The sequence below is a fragment of the Myotis yumanensis genome, unplaced genomic scaffold, assembly GCF_028538775.1.
Source record: "Myotis yumanensis isolate MYYU_CA2020_CCGP unplaced genomic scaffold, mMyoYum1.0.hap1 SCAF_14, whole genome shotgun sequence".
NCBI lineage: Eukaryota > Metazoa > Chordata > Mammalia > Chiroptera > Vespertilionidae > Myotis > Myotis yumanensis.
In genome coordinates, this window is record NW_027223765.1 from 32,110,785 (window position 1) to 32,132,509 (window position 21,725).

Sequence of the window (21,725 nt, forward strand, 5' to 3'; positions counted from 1 at the left end):
TTCAAGGCCTCAGCCTGCGCTACTGTGGTCTGGGGCCCCGGAGCGGGCCACGCCTGGGCTCCCTCATCCGCCAGAGCGCCATCTGGTGAGAGGCGTCCCCTGTCGCCCAGCCTGCCTCCGGCGAGGTTCTGTCTGGAATTATATAACCAGCTTATTGACAGAGCCCACTCGTTCCCCTCACTTTTCAATATGTTTCTCATCATCTTTTTCTCTCCTCTAGTTATTTTGTGTTTTCTTCTTCTTAATGATAAGAGCAAGATCCTCTACTTACATTTGAGATTCAGGGATGTCATGTTCAATGCATGTCTCTGGCCAGTAACATGGCCACCAGGTCTATTTTTCATGCCCTGGTCTATTATTTATTATGGTTATTTATTATTTTATAACAAGGTCTAAGTAGTAGCATTTATTTTAGGAGGTGAAGACCTCAAGTCCTGATCTGAGAGAGTGGAAATAACACCTAACGAGCCGTGTATTTGGCCCCTTCCCCAGCGAGCTGCACCTCGATGGCAATTACTTGCAGTGTTCCGGAGCGCTGGCCCTCCTCAGGCCCATAGCAGAGTATGCAGAGATGCGGGGCAGAGGCCCGCCAGCCACAGCCTCACCCGACTCCAGCAGTCCCCGTCCCGCACTCCCAGGTAAGCGCCGGAGAACTAGAAGGAAACTGCTTTGCCCCTTAGTGGCCTTCCCAGTGGTCACTCTCGAGTCTGCTTCCTGAGTATGCGTGAGACCAGAACAAGAGACCCCCAAAGATACTCCTGTCCGAATCTTCAGAATCTGTGACTGTGTGACCTTCATGGCAAAAGGGACTTTGCAGATGTGATCGAATTAAGGATCTTGCTTTAGGGGATTATTCTGGGTTAGCTGAGTGGGTCCAGTGTAATTGCCAGGGTCTTTATAAGAGGGAGGCAGGAGGGTCAGAGTCAGAGAGCCAGAAAGGTGACAGTAGGAGGAGAGATGGCAGTGACGTGAGGAAGGGGCCATGAGCCAGGAACACAGGTGCTGGAAAGGGCAAGGAAGCAGATTCTTCCCAGAGCCTGCAGAAGGAGCGAAGCTCTGCCGACACCTTCACTTTGGCCTCTAAGACCCTTTCAGACTTCTGACCTACAACAGTGGAAGATAATAAAGTTGTGTTGTTTGAAGCCACTACATTTGTGGTCATTGGTTCCAGCAGCAATGGGAAACTAGTGCAGCATGCAAATCAGAAATCTTTCCGTTAAAAGTGAAAGCAACCCAAACACAAATATAACTAGGGTTTTAGTGGCTCACATAACTGGGGTGTTGGCAGGTGGTGTGGTCTTCAGAGATGGCTGAGGTCAGGGGCGCAGACCACGTCATCAGGAGAACCCGAGTTTGCTGCTCATGACTCTACTAGTACTTCCCTTCGGAGAGTTGGTCTCCTCTCCCAGTGCACTAGACTTACTGTGGCGATCATGTCACAATATATACATGTATTAAATCATTATGTTGTACACCTGAAACTAATATAATGTTATATGTCAATTGTATCTCAATTTCATTTATTTTTTTTAATCCTCACCTGAGGATATTTTTCCATTGATTTTTAGGGAGCGTGGAAGAGAGAGGGAAAGACAGAGAGAAACATCGCTGTGAGAGAAACACATCGATTGGTTGCCTCCTGCACACACCCCAACCAGGACCCAGGCTGGGGAGGAGCCTGCAACCGAGGTACGTGCCCTTGGACAGACTCAAACCCAGGACCCTTTGATCCACAGTGCAATGCTCTATCCATTGAACCAAATTGGCTAGGGCTGTATCTCAATTTTTTTAAAAAAATTATTCACTGACTTGTCCTATTTAAAAAAAGAGCTGAAGTCAGGGCTACTTTGTGGAACTGAGCTCAAAGAACTTGTACTGAACACAGATTCACAAATTCAATGGTTATCCCCCATTTAGGTATTTTCATGGTGTCAAAATTAAACAGGTTACTAGTTCAATTTGATAATTCAGTCACCCCAACGAATATACAAAAGGAAGCTGGAAAACAATGTTATCAAATATTACTTTCCCTCTGCTATTTTTTACCAAGATTCTTATAAAAAGCCCTGGTCCTATTTATGAAGTCCTATATTGTAACTTTGGTATCTAAATAACTAAGTGAATCTGTGATTTTCTTTTAAAGAAATCATTGGAAATGTAAAAGTACCATTTTAAGGGATTGTTGTGTGGCAGGCAGGGACAGGTGTGAGAGGTGTGGGACTGGAAAAGTAAAGACAAGGAGCCCTGGCCGAGTGGCTCAGTTGGTTGAGCATCATCCTGTGCACCAAGTGGTTGTGGGTTCAATTCCTGGTCAGGTCACATACCTAGGATGTGGGTTCGATCCCAGGTGAGGGCATGTATGAGAGGCAACTGATCAATGTTTCTCTCTCACATTGAGCTTTCTCTCTCTCTCTCTGTCTCTCTCTCCTCTACATCTCTTCCTTTCTCTCTCTCCAAATATATATATATATATATATATATATATATAAAAGCATAATATGCTAATGAGACCGGATGTCCTTCCGGATGACCTTTCAGACGAAGCCAGGGCTGCGAGGGAAGCCTGAGTCCTGGGTGCCAGAGGGAAGCCAGTGCCGGCAACCGGGGGAAGGAAGGCCTACTCTTGCATGAATTTTGTGCATTGGGCCTCTAATATATATATACTAGAGGCCCAGTGCACAAAAATTTGTGCACTCGGGGGTTGGGAAGGGGGGGGCCCTCAGCCCGGCCTGTGCCCTCTCGCAGTCTGGGACCCCTCGGGAGATAACGACCTGCTGGCTTAGGCCTGCTCCCGGGTGGCAGAGGGCAGGCCCAATCCCTAGGTGCAGCCCCTGGTCGGGCTCAGAGCAGGGCCGATTGGGGAGTTGGGGCGCCACCCCCTGGCATGCACAGAGCAGGGCGGATTGGGAGGTTGCAATGCCACCCTCAGTCACGCTTAGGGTAGGGCTGATTGGGGGGTTGGGGCACCGCCCCCTGTCACACTCAAGGCAGGGTCGATGGGGAGGTTGCTGCGCCACCCCCTGTGACGCACAGAGCAGGGCCGATCAGGGGGTTGGGGTGCCGCCACTGTCACACTCAGGGCAGGGCCAATGGGGAGGTTATGGCTCTACCCTGTCACACACAGAGCAGGGCCCGTGGGGATGGGGGTGGGGGGCCACCCTCTATCACCCACAGAGCAGGGCCAATCAGGGTGTTGGGGCGCAGCCACTGTCACACTCAGGGCAGGGCCGATGGGGAGGTTATGGTGCTACCCTGTCACACACAGAGCAGGGCTGATCAGGGGGTTGGGGCGCCTTCCCCTGTCACACACAGAGCAGGTCCGATCAGGGAGGTTGTGGCCCCACCCCCATCACACACAGAGCTGCAGGGCGATCGGGGGTTTGGGCGCTGCCCCCTGTCACGCTGACCCGGTGCCAGGAGGCCTCGCGGCTCCGCTGATCCCGGTGCTGGGAGGCATATTATCCTTTTACTATATAGGATAGAGGCCTGGGGGCCGGCTGGTTTGCCCTGAAGGGTGTCCTGGATCAGGGTGGGGGTCCCCACTGGGGTGCCTGGCCAGGCTGGGTGAGCGGCTGAGGGCTGCTTTCAGGCTGGCGGTTATTGATTGAAGCTCCCAACCGCTCCTTTTTTTTTATTTTTTTCTGGGCCAGCTTTAGCTCTGGCTCTAGCTCTGAGAGCAGGTATCTGGTTTGTTTCGGTTCTATAATCGAAACAATGTATAACTCCAGCTCTGAGATCCCAGGCCTATATTTGTTAGAATGTTTCAAACTGCCAGCTCAGAGGTGGGCAAGGCAGGCGGGGAACGTTGGAGTCTGCAGTCACTGGAGCAAGCAAGCCTCATGTTCGCTTCCAGCTGCCTGGCTGCCGGCCGCCATCTTGGCTGACAGTTAATTTGCATATCTCCCTGATTAGCCAATGGGAAGGGTAGCGGTCGTACGCCAATTACCATGTTTCTCTTTTATTAGTGTAGATATATATATATATATATATATATATATATATAAAAACATATCCTTTAGTAAGGATTTTTTTTAAAGTGACAGGATGCAGGGAAGAAATGTGAAGATCTATTCTGGTTGTTCCAACTGGTTTTCTGCTGAAAGGGGCATTAAGGCTTAGGGTTCTGGATTTGTTTTCCCTGAGAGCCACAAAAGCCAGGGTCAGAGCTGACCACAGAGAGCGCCTGCCCTGTCATTCTTCACGGCAGCCTGGACAGGGTGCAGACTGCTCCCGCTGAGCCGTGCCCTGAGGTTAGTGGTCGGCACACAGAACCTCTTGTAAGTTCCTCTCATTACTCAGGATCTTAGCAGTCGCAACAACAAAACCCACCCCAAGTACATGTCTAGGTCCTGCTCTTCCTCTAAGGCTGACTGTGACAGGCTCTAACATTGACATTCACTAGAACCTTAATTTTTGTTTAGTGCATCCAGTGCATTTCAGCTCGTCTGCATTCTTCTGGGTAACTGTGTCAGTCTGCTCGGCTGCCATAACAAAATACCACAGGCGGGTGGTTGAAGAACACACTTACTTTCTCACAGCTCAGGAGGCTGCCAGTCCCAGCTCAACGTGCCAGCTGATTCAGTTCCTATTAAGAGCTCTCTTCCTGGCTTACAGATGGCCGCCCCCTTGCTGTGTCCTCACATGGCCTTTCTATGTACATACACACACATGTGTGTGCACATACACGCACATGCACACATGCGCACGTACACACATGCACATGCACACACACATGCACACACGCAGCACTCTCTGGTATCTCTCCAATAAAGACACTAATTCCATCTGATCAGGGACCCACCTTTACGACCTCATTTAAACCTTAATTACTTCCTAAGACAGGGGTGGGGAACCTCCGACCAGCAGGCCGTACAAGGCCCACAAAATCATTTGGTCTGGCCCTGCCGAGGCATTAGGGGTGAGTTAAGTAAATGTTTGACCAAATAGGGCAGGCTAATTTTTAAGTTGATAATTAAGAATGGTCTGCCAATGATGTTATAAATACCCAAATGGCCCTTGGCAGAAACAAGGTTCCCACCCCTGTCCTAAGAGGACAGTAGGGGTTCAGGATGAGTCACCCCAAGATGTATCTGGTATGTGAATTGTTTTGAACCAAAGGCCACCAAGACATTGTAGACTCAAAAGAAACTTCTACCCCATCTTAACTACCTAGGAGAATTTGAATTAGGGGCCTTGCCCAAAATAAGAGATTTTTAGAGATAACCTTTGTTTGACCTATCTGTAGGGCAGGACAAAGACTAATTACTGAACATCTGCCTTTCTTCTTGTCCTGCAGTGACCTTCCTTCCCTCTGAAGCCTCAAGGTGATCCTTAGCGCAGAGTGTCATATAGATCTCATTATTCCTTTCTGTCTTTGAACCCCTCATGTATGTGGGGTTCCTATGCATATGTGTGTGATTAAATTTGGTTATTTTCTCTTGCTAATTTGTCTCATGTCTATTTGATTATTAGACCAGCCAAAAGGACGTTGAGAGTAGAAGAAACTTTTTTACTCCTGCTTAGCCCCATCTCCAAATACAGCCATCTGGGCGTTAAACATATGAATTCTGAGAGGACTCAAACTTTCTGTCCATAGCAGAAACGTACACAGCAGCACTGAGTAAAAGTGCCTTCTACTTGAGAGCTGCATTAATACACCTCCACTCGGGCAAATTAGTTTGCCCATCTTGATTTTACTTCTTTGCCAACAGGATTAGCCATAAATGGAAAAGGGGGTGGGGCAAGAAATGATTGTGTCTATTACCAGCCCTCTCTCCTGACCACAATGGGTATGGGACCCAAGCTCCACCAGCTGGACTTTGCACCCTAAAACGTGATTCTTGAGCCAAGGAACCTGGTACCCCACCCCCAACAACCTGTGCTTTAGCTCATCCTGCCAGACCCCTGGAGCTGCCCCGGTTCTAGTCCCTTACAACCCTTGTGTTGAAACAAAGGTGTTACATACTGTTGTGTCCACCCAAAATTCACATGTTGAAATCCTGATTCTCAAGATGATGGTATTAGGAGGTGGAGCTTTGGGGAGGTGCTGAGGTCATGAGAGCAGAGCCCTCCTGAGTGGGATTCGTGTCCTTATAAAAGAGACCCCAGAGAGCTCCCTCCCCCTTCTGCCATGTGAGGTTATAGCGAGAACACAGCTGCCTGTGAACCGGGAAGCAAGCTCTCACCAGACACTGAATCTGCCGGTGCTGGGAGACCGTGAGGAGGAAATGTTTGTTGTTGCTAAGCCACCAGTCTACGGGATCTTGTCATAGCACCCCCAGTGCACCAGGACACGGGATCCCTGGGAACTTCCAGTGGGGTGAGTTTGAGAGGGTGTGGATGATTTCTTTTAATGTCCAGATTCTCAACTTCCAGGACCCGATACTTGTGATTAATTTTCTTGGTCACCATCATCATTTTACTTTGCCAAAGAAAGGCACAGTTCTCTCCCATCCAGTATCTGAGCAGAGCGTCTTCCCTAGGGAGCAACAACAGACTCAATTCAAACTATTAATGTAAATGTTAAGGAAGTGAGTGACTCTAATAGATCAGCGGCAAACCACTGTTTACACATCAGGTAGCTTCCAATTTTTGCTTTTAATGTAATTTGAGGAGGGCATAATCACTATCAACCGACAAGTTATTAAAAACCTTTTTTTCAATCGACCATATGTGATTTTTAGCCTATAACTCAGGTGTTCACAGAATTGAATTATATTGCTATGATAAAAATCCTTCTAGAATTTCCCAGCTAAGTCTGAATTATAGATTTAAAAAAAACAAATAATTTATTATAAGTATGTCCCATGCAATGTTTGGGATATAATAACTAAAATAATTATTCTTTATTTCTCTGACATTTAAATGGAACTGGGTGTCCAGTATTTGGGGCAGGGAGGGGGTGGGTAAGGAAGATTACATCTGGCAACCCTATTCCACTTCCATCTGTATGAACAAGATTTCCCAGCATTTACAATTATCACAATGAAAAATAGAAATAACATTGATGTGGGTGTCTGCCTCATTTTAGCAGTAATATTCTTTAGTGAATACATGAATCTTTTGCTATATATATAAAAGACTAATATGCAAAGTGTCCCCTCAGGAGTTTGACCAGGAGACTGGGAGTTCAATTGCTCGCTATGATGTTCACTGACCACCAGGGGGCAGCGTGGAACGAAGGAAGGCTCCAATCAGCCCTGATTGCCAGCCAGGCCTAGGGACCCTACCCTTGCATGATTTCATGCCCTGGGCCTCTAGTTAATTATAAAGACAAATATATAAAACAGCACCATCTACCTCATTGACAGGCATTCAATAAAATTTTATGTTTGTATTTAATTAGGATTTATCAAAATGTATAAAATACATATGTTGTATTAATCAATCATATACTTCTAAAATTGATTAATAATTGCAGAAGATATTTTTAATACTTTAGAGCCTTATGGTCCCAGATATTTTTAAAATTTCAATTTTTGTAAATGTAGCATTTTTATTACAGAGAAGTGTTACAGGATGAGCTATAGAAGACTTTCAAATATAAAATTCTGTGAAATAAGTAGAATGTGAATACATATGAAAGCACAAGAAGAAAAGAATAATGTCAAATTTTAAATCACTAAAGAAGAATTTGCTCATGTTTTGAGTTGTTTGGGATTGATTGATTGATTGATTGATGATAGAGGGGAAGGGATAGAGAAAGAGAAACATCGATCATTTGCCTCCCGTACACACTGACTAGGATTGAACCACAACCTAGGTATGGGCCCTGATTGGGAATCAAACCCAAAACCTTGGCACAGTGGGAGGATGCTCCAACCAAGCTACCCGACCAGGGTGGTTGTTTGGGATTTAAAAAAAAAAAATTTTTTTATTGATTTCAGAGAGGAAGGGAGAGGGAAAGAGAGAGAGTAACATCAATGAAGACAGAAAATCATTGATCAGTTGCCTCCTGCATGCCCCCTACCGGGCATCGAGCCCACAACCTGGGCATGTGCCTTGACTGGAATCAAACCTGGGACCTTTCAGTTCACAGGCCGACGCTCTATCCACTGAGCCAAACTGTCTAGGGCTCCCATATAATTTTTTGATGAGTCTTCATTTTTAAGGGAAATTATTCTATTTGCATGTCACTTTCTCCTTGGGTAAGTAGAAAGTTATTTGAGAAGCAAGAATGTTGAGGTATTTAAGACACTGACTTTTAAGTAACATGAACACAGAGAGCATATTAACTTTATTACATAAGGACCCTTTACTTTGCATTCTCAGGCTTCGCTTCTGGAATGGAAGGGGCATGCCACCTGCCCACTGACCACCCTGGAACTCATTGATTGCAAGATGGATCTGTGGTCTCTGGGGAGACTTGGGCAGGCTCTGCAGTTCAGCAGTTTGCATTCTCTTGTCCTCGATTACTGCAGGTGCGGCTCTGACTGCTGTCAGCTGGGGGAGGCAAGGCCGGGGGAGGGCAATATCCCCTTCCCGTGCATCTCATCACGTCATCACTGAAAGGGGCACTGAAAAACCTCCCTGGAGTTAATGTTCCTGAGTGAATGTTAGGGTTCTCAAAAAAGCGTCTATCATTCATTTATTCTTTTTTTTTTTTTAATATATTTTATTTATTTTTTACAGAGCAGAAGGGAGAGATATAGAGAGTTAGAAACATCGATGAGAGAGAAACATCGACCAGCTGCCTCCTGCACATCTCCTACTGGGGATGTGCCCGAAACCCAGGTACATGCCCTTGACCGGAATCGAACCTGGGACCTTTCAGTCCGCAGGCTGACGCTCTATCCACTGAGCCAAACCGGTTTCGGCTCATTTATTCTTTCTTTCTTTCTTTTTAATATATTTTATTGATTTTTTACAGAGAGGAAGGGAGAGGGATAGTTAGAAACATCGATGAGAGAGAAACATCGATCAGCTGCCTCCTACATACCTCCTACTGGGGATGTGCCCACAACCAATAGGTACATGCCCTTGACCGGAATTGAACCTGGGACCTTTCAGTCCGTAGGCCAACGCTCTATCCACTGAGCCAAACCGGTCAGGGCATTCATTTATTCTTTCAACAAATGTTTGTCCAAGGCCTGTCTGTGCAAGACCCTGTGCTCATTGCTAAGGAAGATGCAAATATACACAAGGTGAGGCTGCTGTCCGAGGGAGCCCTCAGGCTAGCAGCGGAAAGGAGACATGCTCTTCTTGATTATGCAGAATGTAAGGTGGACTCTGAATGTCACCAAAGATGTCCATATGCAGCGGTTCTCAACCTGTGGGTCGCGACCCCTTTGGCGGTCAAACGACCCTTTCACAGGGGTTGCCTAAGACCATTCTGCATATCAGATATTTGCATTACGATGTATAACACTAGCAACATTACAGTTATGAAGTAGCAACGAAAATAATTTTATGGTTGGGTCACAACATGAGGAACTGTATTTAAAGGGCCAGGAGGTTGAGAACCACTGAAAGTTGAGCGGTAGTGAGGCTAAGGGAAACCACAGCCTCTAGGGACCGTGCAGTGGGAGGGGAGGAGCAACCCAGGGCCATGGAAGGAGGACTGGGAGGTTGGACTTCCCTGTACCTGCTCTGGACAAACTTTAAAAGGCCACTCCTGCCTGGCCCCTGTGGCTGAGTTGTTGAGGATCGACCCATGAACCAGGAGTTTGCTGTTCGATTCTGGGTCAGGGCACATGCCTGGGTTGTAGGCTCAATCCCCAGAAGGGGGTGTGCAGGAGGCAGCCGATCAATGATTCATTCTCTCTCATCAATGTTTTTCTCCCTCTCTCCCTCTCCCTTGCTCTCTCTGAAATCAATAAAAACTTTTTTTTTAAAGGCCCCTCCTCACAAAGTCCTGGTACCATTGAGCCTCCACAGACGCCTTCGGCCCTGCCAGCTGGGCCATCTCTCCTGACTGCAGGGTTCAGAGCTCGCTCTCCATTCCCTCCCTTGAATGGCTACTCAAACCATCCCCTGCTCTTTGCTCAGAAGGCAGACTCCAGGCCCCCTTCCTCCACATGCAGGCAGCCCCCTCTGTCAACACAGCCCACTCCAGCACCAGCCCTGGCCCAGGAAGCCCAAATCAAGGATCAGCAAAAGTGGCTCCAGCCCTAGCTGGTTTTCTCAGTGGTTAGAGCCTCGGCCTGCTGACTGAAGGGTCCTGGGTTCAATTCCAGTCAAGGGCACATGCCCAGTTATGGACTCGATCCCCAGTGGGGAGTGTGCAGGAGGCAGGTGATCAACGATTCTCTCTCATATTGATGTTTCTCTCTCTCCCTCTCCATTCCTCTCTGAAATCAATAAAAATATTTTATTAAAAAAAAAATAAGTGGCTCTCACTGCCCTAGGGGTGCTTGAAAATGACTAACCCAGCGGGTGACATAGGTCTTAAAAGTCACTAATTGGTTCCTGTCATTTCCTTTTAGATTTGAAAGTGAAGAAATGGAGAGCATTTTCTCAGGCCTGGAGAACAACCACAGGCTTCAAGGCCTCAGCCTGCGCTACTGTGGTCTGGGGCCCCGGAGCGGGCCACGCCTGGGCTCCCTCATCCGCCAGAGCGCCATCTGGTGAGAGGCGTCCCCTGTCGCCCAGCCTGCCTCCGGCGAGGTTCTGTCTGGAATTATATAACCAGCTTATTGACAGAGCCCACTCGTTCCCCTCACTTTTCAATATGTTTCTCATCATCTTTTTCTCTCCTCTAGTTATTTTGTGTTTTCTTCTTCTTAATGATAAGAGCAAGATCCTCTACTTACATTTGAGATTCAGGGATGTCATGTTCAATGCATGTCTCTGGCCAGTAACATGGCCACCAGGTCTATTTTTCATGCCCTGGTCTATTATTTATTATGGTTATTTATTATTTTATAACAAGGTCTAAGTAGTAGCATTTATTTTAGGAGGTGAAGACCTCAAGTCCTGATCTGAGAGAGTGGAAATAACACCTAACGAGCCGTGTATTTGGCCCCTTCCCCAGCGAGCTGCACCTCGATGGCAATTACTTGCAGTGTTCCGGAGCGCTGGCCCTCCTCAGGCCCATAGCAGAGTATGCAGAGATGCGGGGCAGAGGCCCGCCAGCCACAGCCTCACCCGACTCCAGCAGTCCCCGTCCCGCACTCCCAGGTAAGCGCCGGAGAACTAGAAGGAAACTGCTTTGCCCCTAAGTGGCCTTCCCAGTGGTCACTCTCGAGTCTGCTTCCTGAGTATGCGTGAGACCAGAACAAGAGACCCCCAAAGATACTCCTGTCCGAATCTTCAGAATCTGTGACTGTGTGACCTTCATGGCAAAAGGGACTTTGCAGATGTGATCGAATTAAGGATCTTGCTTTAGGGGATTATTCTGGGTTAGCTGAGTGGGTCCAGTGTAATTGCCAGGGTCTTTATAAGAGGGAGGCAGGAGGGTCAGAGTCAGAGAGCCAGAAAGGTGACAGTAGGAGGAGAGATGGCAGTGACGTGAGGAAGGGGCCATGAGCCAGGAACACAGGTGCTGGAAAGGGCAAGGAAGCAGATTCTTCCCAGAGCCTGCAGAAGGAGCGAAGCTCTGCCGACACCTTCACTTTGGCCTCTAAGACCCTTTCAGACTTCTGACCTACAACAGTGGAAGATAATAAAGTTGTGTTGTTTGAAGCCACTACATTTGTGGTCATTGGTTCCAGCAGCAATGGGAAACTAGTGCAGCATGCAAATCAGAAATCTTTCCGTTAAAAGTGAAAGCAACCCAAACACAAATATAACTAGGGTTTTAGTGGCTCACATAACTGGGGTGTTGGCAGGTGGTGTGGTCTTCAGAGATGGCTGAGGTCAGGGGCGCAGACCACGTCATCAGGAGAACCCGAGTTTGCTGCTCATGACTCTACTAGTACTTCCCTTCGGAGAGTTGGTCTCCTCTCCCAGTGCACTAGACTTACTGTGGCGATCATGTCACAATATATACATGTATTAAATCATTATGTTGTACACCTGAAACTAATATAATGTTATATGTCAATTGTATCTCAATTTCATTTATTTTTTTTAATCCTCACCTGAGGATATTTTTCCATTGATTTTTAGGGAGCGTGGAAGAGAGAGGGAAAGACAGAGAGAAACATCGCTGTGAGAGAAACACATCGATTGGTTGCCTCCTGCACACACCCCAACCAGGACCCAGGCTGGGGAGGAGCCTGCAACCGAGGTACGTGCCCTTGGACAGACTCAAACCCAGGACCCTTTGATCCACAGTGCAATGCTCTATCCATTGAACCAAATTGGCTAGGGCTGTATCTCAATTTTTTTAAAAAAATTATTCACTGACTTGTCCTATTTAAAAAAAGAGCTGAAGTCAGGGCTACTTTGTGGAACTGAGCTCAAAGAACTTGTACTGAACACAGATTCACAAATTCAATGGTTATCCCCCATTTAGGTATTTTCATGGTGTCAAAATTAAACAGGTTACTAGTTCAATTTGATAATTCAGTCACCCCAACGAATATACAAAAGGAAGCTGGAAAACAATGTTATCAAATATTACTTTCCCTCTGCTATTTTTTACCAAGATTCTTATAAAAAGCCCTGGTCCTATTTATGAAGTCCTATATTGTAACTTTGGTATCTAAATAACTAAGTGAATCTGTGATTTTCTTTTAAAGAAATCATTGGAAATGTAAAAGTACCATTTTAAGGGATTGTTGTGTGGCAGGCAGGGACAGGTGTGAGAGGTGTGGGACTGGAAAAGTAAAGACAAGGAGCCCTGGCCGAGTGGCTCAGTTGGTTGAGCATCATCCTGTGCACCAAGTGGTTGTGGGTTCAATTCCTGGTCAGGTCACATACCTAGGATGTGGGTTCGATCCCAGGTGAGGGCATGTATGAGAGGCAACTGATCAATGTTTCTCTCTCACATTGAGCTTTCTCTCTCTCTCTCTGTCTCTCTCTCCTCTACATCTCTTCCTTTCTCTCTCTCCAAATATATATATATATATATATATATATATATATAAAAGCATAATATGCTAATGAGACCGGATGTCCTTCCGGATGACCTTTCAGACGAAGCCAGGGCTGCGAGGGAAGCCTGAGTCCTGGGTGCCAGAGGGAAGCCAGTGCCGGCAACCGGGGGAAGGAAGGCCTACTCTTGCATGAATTTTGTGCATTGGGCCTCTAATATATATATACTAGAGGCCCAGTGCACAAAAATTTGTGCACTCGGGGGTTGGGAAGGGGGGGGCCCTCAGCCCGGCCTGTGCCCTCTCGCAGTCTGGGACCCCTCGGGAGATAACGACCTGCTGGCTTAGGCCTGCTCCCGGGTGGCAGAGGGCAGGCCCAATCCCTAGGTGCAGCCCCTGGTCGGGCTCAGAGCAGGGCCGATTGGGGAGTTGGGGCGCCACCCCCTGGCATGCACAGAGCAGGGCGGATTGGGAGGTTGCAATGCCACCCTCAGTCACGCTTAGGGTAGGGCTGATTGGGGGGTTGGGGCACCGCCCCCTGTCACACTCAAGGCAGGGTCGATGGGGAGGTTGCTGCGCCACCCCCTGTGACGCACAGAGCAGGGCCGATCAGGGGGTTGGGGTGCCGCCACTGTCACACTCAGGGCAGGGCCAATGGGGAGGTTATGGCTCTACCCTGTCACACACAGAGCAGGGCCCGTGGGGATGGGGGTGGGGGGCCACCCTCTATCACCCACAGAGCAGGGCCAATCAGGGTGTTGGGGCGCAGCCACTGTCACACTCAGGGCAGGGCCGATGGGGAGGTTATGGTGCTACCCTGTCACACACAGAGCAGGGCTGATCAGGGGGTTGGGGCGCCTTCCCCTGTCACACACAGAGCAGGTCCGATCAGGGAGGTTGTGGCCCCACCCCCATCACACACAGAGCTGCAGGGCGATCGGGGGTTTGGGCGCTGCCCCCTGTCACGCTGACCCGGTGCCAGGAGGCCTCGCGGCTCCGCTGATCCCGGTGCTGGGAGGCATATTATCCTTTTACTATATAGGATAGAGGCCTGGGGGCCGGCTGGTTTGCCCTGAAGGGTGTCCTGGATCAGGGTGGGGGTCCCCACTGGGGTGCCTGGCCAGGCTGGGTGAGCGGCTGAGGGCTGCTTTCAGGCTGGCGGTTATTGATTGAAGCTCCCAACCGCTCCTTTTTTTTTATTTTTTTCTGGGCCAGCTTTAGCTCTGGCTCTAGCTCTGAGAGCAGGTATCTGGTTTGTTTCGGTTCTATAATCGAAACAATGTATAACTCCAGCTCTGAGATCCCAGGCCTATATTTGTTAGAATGTTTCAAACTGCCAGCTCAGAGGTGGGCAAGGCAGGCGGGGAACGTTGGAGTCTGCAGTCACTGGAGCAAGCAAGCCTCATGTTCGCTTCCAGCTGCCTGGCTGCCGGCCGCCATCTTGGCTGACAGTTAATTTGCATATCTCCCTGATTAGCCAATGGGAAGGGTAGCGGTCGTACGCCAATTACCATGTTTCTCTTTTATTAGTGTAGATATATATATATATATATATATATATAAAAACATATCCTTTAGTAAGGATTTTTTTTAAAGTGACAGGATGCAGGGAAGAAATGTGAAGATCTATTCTGGTTGTTCCAACTGGTTTTCTGCTGAAAGGGGCATTAAGGCTTAGGGTTCTGGATTTGTTTTCCCTGAGAGCCACAAAAGCCAGGGTCAGAGCTGACCACAGAGAGCGCCTGCCCTGTCATTCTTCACGGCAGCCTGGACAGGGTGCAGACTGCTCCCGCTGAGCCGTGCCCTGAGGTTAGTGGTCGGCACACAGAACCTCTTGTAAGTTCCTCTCATTACTCAGGATCTTAGCAGTCGCAACAACAAAACCCACCCCAAGTACATGTCTAGGTCCTGCTCTTCCTCTAAGGCTGACTGTGACAGGCTCTAACATTGACATTCACTAGAACCTTAATTTTTGTTTAGTGCATCCAGTGCATTTCAGCTCGTCTGCATTCTTCTGGGTAACTGTGTCAGTCTGCTCGGCTGCCATAACAAAATACCACAGGCGGGTGGTTGAAGAACACACTTACTTTCTCACAGCTCAGGAGGCTGCCAGTCCCAGCTCAACGTGCCAGCTGATTCAGTTCCTATTAAGAGCTCTCTTCCTGGCTTACAGATGGCCGCCCCCTTGCTGTGTCCTCACATGGCCTTTCTATGTACATACACACACATGTGTGTGCACATACACGCACATGCACACATGCGCACGTACACACATGCACATGCACACACACATGCACACACGCAGCACTCTCTGGTATCTCTCCAATAAAGACACTAATTCCATCTGATCAGGGACCCACCTTTACGACCTCATTTAAACCTTAATTACTTCCTAAGACAGGGGTGGGGAACCTCCGACCAGCAGGCCGTACAAGGCCCACAAAATCATTTGGTCTGGCCCTGCCGAGGCATTAGGGGTGAGTTAAGTAAATGTTTGACCAAATAGGGCAGGCTAATTTTTAAGTTGATAATTAAGAATGGTCTGCCAATGATGTTATAAATACCCAAATGGCCCTTGGCAGAAACAAGGTTCCCACCCCTGTCCTAAGAGGACAGTAGGGGTTCAGGATGAGTCACCCCAAGATGTATCTGGTATGTGAATTGTTTTGAACCAAAGGCCACCAAGACATTGTAGACTCAAAAGAAACTTCTACCCCATCTTAACTACCTAGGAGAATTTGAATTAGGGGCCTTGCCCAAAATAAGAGATTTTTAGAGATAACCTTTGTTTGACCTATCTGTAGGGCAGGACAAAGACTAATTACTGAACATCTGCCTTTCTTCTTGTCCTGCAGTGACCTTCCTTCCCTCTGAAGCCTCAAGGTGATCCTTAGCGCAGAGTGTCATATAGATCTCATTATTCCTTTCTGTCTTTGAACCCCTCATGTATGTGGGGTTCCTATGCATATGTGTGTGATTAAATTTGGTTATTTTCTCTTGCTAATTTGTCTCATGTCTATTTGATTATTAGACCAGCCAAAAGGACGTTGAGAGTAGAAGAAACTTTTTTACTCCTGCTTAGCCCCATCTCCAAATACAGCCATCTGGGCGTTAAACATATGAATTCTGAGAGGACTCAAACTTTCTGTCCATAGCAGAAACGTACACAGCAGCACTGAGTAAAAGTGCCTTCTACTTGAGAGCTGCATTAATACACCTCCACTCGGGCAAATTAGTTTGCCCATCTTGATTTTACTTCTTTGCCAACAGGATTAGCCATAAATGGAAAAGGGGGTGGGGCAAGAAATGATTGTGTCTATTACCAGCCCTCTCTCCTGACCACAATGGGTATGGGACCCAAGCTCCACCAGCTGGACTTTGCACCCTAAAACGTGATTCTTGAGCCAAGGAACCTGGTACCCCACCCCCAACAACCTGTGCTTTAGCTCATCCTGCCAGACCCCTGGAGCTGCCCCGGTTCTAGTCCCTTACAACCCTTGTGTTGAAACAAAGGTGTTACATACTGTTGTGTCCACCCAAAATTCACATGTTGAAATCCTGATTCTCAAGATGATGGTATTAGGAGGTGGAGCTTTGGGGAGGTGCTGAGGTCATGAGAGCAGAGCCCTCCTGAGTGGGATTCGTGTCCTTATAAAAGAGACCCCAGAGAGCTCCCTCCCCCTTCTGCCATGTGAGGTTATAGCGAGAACACAGCTGCCTGTGAACCGGGAAGCAAGCTCTCACCAGACACTGAATCTGCCGGTGCTGGGAGACCGTGAGGAGGAAATGTTTGTTGTTGCTAAGCCACCAGTCTACGGGATCTTGTCATAGCACCCCCAGTGCACCAGGACACGGGATCCCTGGGAACTTCCAGTGGGGTGAGTTTGAGAGGGTGTGGATGATTTCTTTTAATGTCCAGATTCTCAACTTCCAGGACCCGATACTTGTGATTAATTTTCTTGGTCACCATCATCATTTTACTTTGCCAAAGAAAGGCACAGTTCTCTCCCATCCAGTATCTGAGCAGAGCGTCTTCCCTAGGGAGCAACAACAGACTCAATTCAAACTATTAATGTAAATGTTAAGGAAGTGAGTGACTCTAATAGATCAGCGGCAAACCACTGTTTACACATCAGGTAGCTTCCAATTTTTGCTTTTAATGTAATTTGAGGAGGGCATAATCACTATCAACCGACAAGTTATTAAAAACCTTTTTTTCAATCGACCATATGTGATTTTTAGCCTATAACTCAGGTGTTCACAGAATTGAATTATATTGCTATGATAAAAATCCTTCTAGAATTTCCCAGCTAAGTCTGAATTATAGATTTAAAAAAAACAAATAATTTATTATAAGTATGTCCCATGCAATGTTTGGGATATAATAACTAAAATAATTATTCTTTATTTCTCTGACATTTAAATGGAACTGGGTGTCCAGTATTTGGGGCAGGGAGGGGGTGGGTAAGGAAGATTACATCTGGCAACCCTATTCCACTTCCATCTGTATGAACAAGATTTCCCAGCATTTACAATTATCACAATGAAAAATAGAAATAACATTGATGTGGGTGTCTGCCTCATTTTAGCAGTAATATTCTTTAGTGAATACATGAATCTTTTGCTATATATATAAAAGACTAATATGCAAAGTGTCCCCTCAGGAGTTTGACCAGGAGACTGGGAGTTCAATTGCTCGCTATGATGTTCACTGACCACCAGGGGGCAGCGTGGAACGAAGGAAGGCTCCAATCAGCCCTGATTGCCAGCCAGGCCTAGGGACCCTACCCTTGCATGATTTCATGCCCTGGGCCTCTAGTTAATTATAAAGACAAATATATAAAACAGCACCATCTACCTCATTGACAGGCATTCAATAAAATTTTATGTTTGTATTTAATTAGGATTTATCAAAATGTATAAAATACATATGTTGTATTAATCAATCATATACTTCTAAAATTGATTAATAATTGCAGAAGATATTTTTAATACTTTAGAGCCTTATGGTCCCAGATATTTTTAAAATTTCAATTTTTGTAAATGTAGCATTTTTATTACAGAGAAGTGTTACAGGATGAGCTATAGAAGACTTTCAAATATAAAATTCTGTGAAATAAGTAGAATGTGAATACATATGAAAGCACAAGAAGAAAAGAATAATGTCAAATTTTAAATCACTAAAGAAGAATTTGCTCATGTTTTGAGTTGTTTGGGATTGATTGATTGATTGATTGATGATAGAGGGGAAGGGATAGAGAAAGAGAAACATCGATCATTTGCCTCCCGTACACACTGACTAGGATTGAACCACAACCTAGGTATGGGCCCTGATTGGGAATCAAACCCAAAACCTTGGCACAGTGGGAGGATGCTCCAACCAAGCTACCCGACCAGGGTGGTTGTTTGGGATTTAAAAAAAAAAAATTTTTTTATTGATTTCAGAGAGGAAGGGAGAGGGAAAGAGAGAGAGTAACATCAATGAAGACAGAAAATCATTGATCAGTTGCCTCCTGCATGCCCCCTACCGGGCATCGAGCCCACAACCTGGGCATGTGCCTTGACTGGAATCAAACCCAGGACCTTTCAGTCTGCAGGCCGGCACTCTATCCACTGAGCCAAACCAGCTAGGGCTGTTTGGGATTTTTTAATAGAGGATGGTGGGTATCAAATCGCTTGGAAATTTAGATTCCATTTGATACACTTAAGAAAAAGGTAGGACAGACTTCATTTTTAAATGTCAACATGTGCCATATTTGCTAGAAATCTCACCCTTTGAAATTTTAAAACTTCTGATGACCAAGTTTAAATTCCAACCTCAAAATGTACCAGGTAGCTTTTCAATATTCCCCTTGGGTACTATGAGCGCAATAATGTTTTGAGGCCACCGCTTTGTAAGGCCCAAATGTTTGGCTTTCTCTCCTCTTCTGTGAGCTACTTACTCCCAGGCCTCCCAGTAACCTCTTCCCACCAGAGTCAGGCACAGTTGATTTCTGTTGCTGACAAAGAGGCATGACTGCCTCACGATCCAAAGACCAGTTTGTTTTCTTAATTACTTGTCATAATGTGTAATATGTAATCTTAGTAATGAGGCCCCTTCCCCCTTCCTTCCTTCCCTTTCTTCCTTCCTTCCTTCCTTCCTTCCTTCCTTCCTTCCTTCCTTCCTTCCTTCCCTCCCTTCCTCCCTCCCTCCCTCCCTCCCTCCCTTCCTTCCTTCCTTCCCTCCCTTCCTTCCTTCCGTCCCCAACGTGTCTGTGCTCAGTCGTGTCCCTCCTTGTGTATGCCAAGTACTGGTGCTTGGGAGACAGTGCATGAAGCAGAGAGCCTGCCCCAGAGGAGAGGCTGGGAACGCATTTGCCGTGCGTGTGCTGCATGGGTGTCTGTGTGCAGGTGGGTGGGAGCCAGACAGTTCCTAAAAGGCAGAACAAATATATGTGCTACAGTTTGTTGGAAGGTGATAACTGCCATGGAAAAATAAAGCGTCAAGCGAGATAGGCAAGCGTGGGAGTCTGGGGAAGGAGGATGGGTGGGGTGTGATTTCAAACAGATGGTTGAGTGTAGGTCTCCTAGGAAAGGTAGCATTTGTGTAGACACTACAGGTGAGGGAGTGAGCCTGCGGATAAATGGGGAGAGCATTCCAGACGGAGGGAATGGCCTGCACCAAGGCCCCAAGGAACAGCAAGGGGCGAGCGGGGTAGTAACAGGGACCCGGAGTCAAGGGCCTTGTTAGCTAGGAGGGAGCAGAGTATTAGGATTTAGGTTTGAGAGGGACCCCTCCATCTGTGTGGCAGACTGTCTGGGTGGGGCAGGGGCAGGGCGTCCTTATGGGAGGCTGTGGTCAACCAGGTAAGGGGTGCCTACCCAGGTGAGACGAGGGTAGTAGAGAGAGGTCAGCTTCTACATCGGTACCATTTCCTGATGGATGGGGTGTAGGGTGCGAGAGACAGAAAAAGAAGGATGAACCCTGAGCGCTTTGGCTCAGTGGATAGAGCATCGGCCTGCAGACTCAAGGGTCCCAGGTTCGATTCTGGTCAAGGGTATGTACTCTAGGAGAGTCTTTCTAATTACCTTTAGCCTGAGGTGAGCATTCAGGTCATAGGCATCTGTTAAGATATATAACCATAAAATATTTTAAAATCTAAAAAAAAAAAAAAAAAGAAAGGTGATATGACTCCAGAGAGATAATGCACTAATATTTTTTATAAAATATTTCAAAAAATATGTTCCTCTCTGCTACATTCTTACAAATCCCAGAGATTTGGAGCTATTTACAGAGGGCAGCTGTGGGATGGGAAGAATCTAGGGGAGGCCTTGCAGGAAAATTCTCGGTGCCCTACTTGGTTGCTTGTGCCCCTCAGGTCTTTGAGGAAATAAATATGAAAAAGACAGGACTGAACTGAAGTGAATACAATTTTGACAGTGGGTGGGATAATTCTCTCTTCTGAGAAATATCTCTGCCCAAATTGTTCGTAAAATGAAGGCAAGAGCCAATATCTAAGTGTGTCAAAAACCCATCCATGCATCTTTGAACAGGCTTTCTTTTTTAATCCTTCCCCCCCGCGCCCGCCCCCTTCCAGCCAGTCAGAGAGGAAGTTCAACTTTGAACCAGATGACCAAGTCATCTGGAACTGGAACTGTGAAAGCTACTTCAGAGAAGAAGAAGAGAAAAAAAGGTATTTTTGTTGTTGTTTTCATTATTCCTCTCCCTTCATGAAATCACTTCCTCTTTTCATGGGCTGTGGGCACCTACTGCTACAGTAATTACTCCAAATGGAAAAATTCAGGAGGTTAGAGGCCTTGAAGAACTGCTGGCTGCCTCTGGTCACTCTTTCAGTCACACCGATGAAAGAAACTGTCCTCAAGGCCATCTGGGCTGGTGTGTGAGGGATGCAGTACGGGGTGTCCCTGGTTCCTGTCCCAAGGAGCTTACCTTCTGGTCCTTGTAGCTGCCTCAACTGAAGATGGTTATCACGTGCCAGCTCTGGGTGGGGCACACGTGTGCTCCTGCCTCTCAGGGGTATATTAGTTTCCTAGGGCTGCCACAGACCAGGTGGCTTAAATAATAGAGACACACGTCTCACAGTTCTGGAGCCTGGAAGTCAAGATCAAGATGTTGGCAGGGTTGGTTCCTCCCGGAGGGTCTAAGGGAGAATGGGGTCCAGGCCTCTCACAGCTTCTGGAGCTTTGCTGGCAACCTTTGGTATCCTTGGCTTGAAATCACCCCAGTCTTTGCCTTGGCGTTCTCCTTTTGTGTGTGTCTGTGTCCAAATGTCCCCCTTTTATAAGGACACCAGTCACATTGGATTAGGGCCCACTCTACTCTACTCTAGATATGACTTAGATTAAATATATCTGCCATGACCCTGTTTCCAAATAAGGTCACATGCTGATGAACTGGGGGTTAGGACTTTGGGAGGAGACAAAATTCAACTCAGCGTGTAGTTTAGAAGCAGGATACACACCTAGGAAACAACAACAAAAAGCAGCATCTGCCAAGGGCCAAACGTGGAACCTGGGTTCAGAGAAGGGCCTTCTCCCCCAGGTACAGAACTGGAGAGAAGTTTCTGTGAATGAGCCAAGAACCGACCTGATGCGGAAAGAAAGGACTTAAGTGAGGAAAGACCTTAGTGAGGCAGGCAGGCCTTTTCAAGGCAAGTCCCAAGCCCAGTGCAGCTGGCACAAGAGGATGGGGAGGTGACCTGGCAGGAGGTGTGGGCACATGAAAGAGGCCCTCACATGTCAGGTGAAGAGTTGGACTTAACCCAGTAGAAAATGGGAGCCATTAAAGTCTTTTGTCACCCAAGGGAT

General features: G+C 47.1%; 1 protein-coding gene across 2 annotated transcripts in view; it reads left to right on the plus strand.

Moving 5' to 3' along the window:
• The first annotated feature begins 497 nt into the window (after positions 1-497).
• LOC138992515 (uncharacterized) overlaps positions 498-21,725 on the plus strand; it is a 32,396-nt gene continuing 11,168 nt past the window's right edge. The window contains exons 1-5 of one of the 2 annotated variants that reach the window (XM_070391377.1): positions 498-638; positions 8,272-8,420; positions 10,425-10,565; positions 10,973-11,118; positions 20,495-20,590. In XM_070391377.1, coding sequence (XP_070247478.1) covers positions 564-638; positions 8,272-8,420; positions 10,425-10,565; positions 10,973-11,118; positions 20,495-20,590 — 607 coding nt within the window. In that variant the 5' untranslated portion in view covers positions 498-563. Of the gene's footprint in view, positions 639-6,229; positions 6,320-8,271; positions 8,421-10,424; positions 10,566-10,972; positions 11,119-20,494; positions 20,591-21,725 lie in introns of those variants that run through there. The other variant, XM_070391376.1, reaches the window with a different exon arrangement.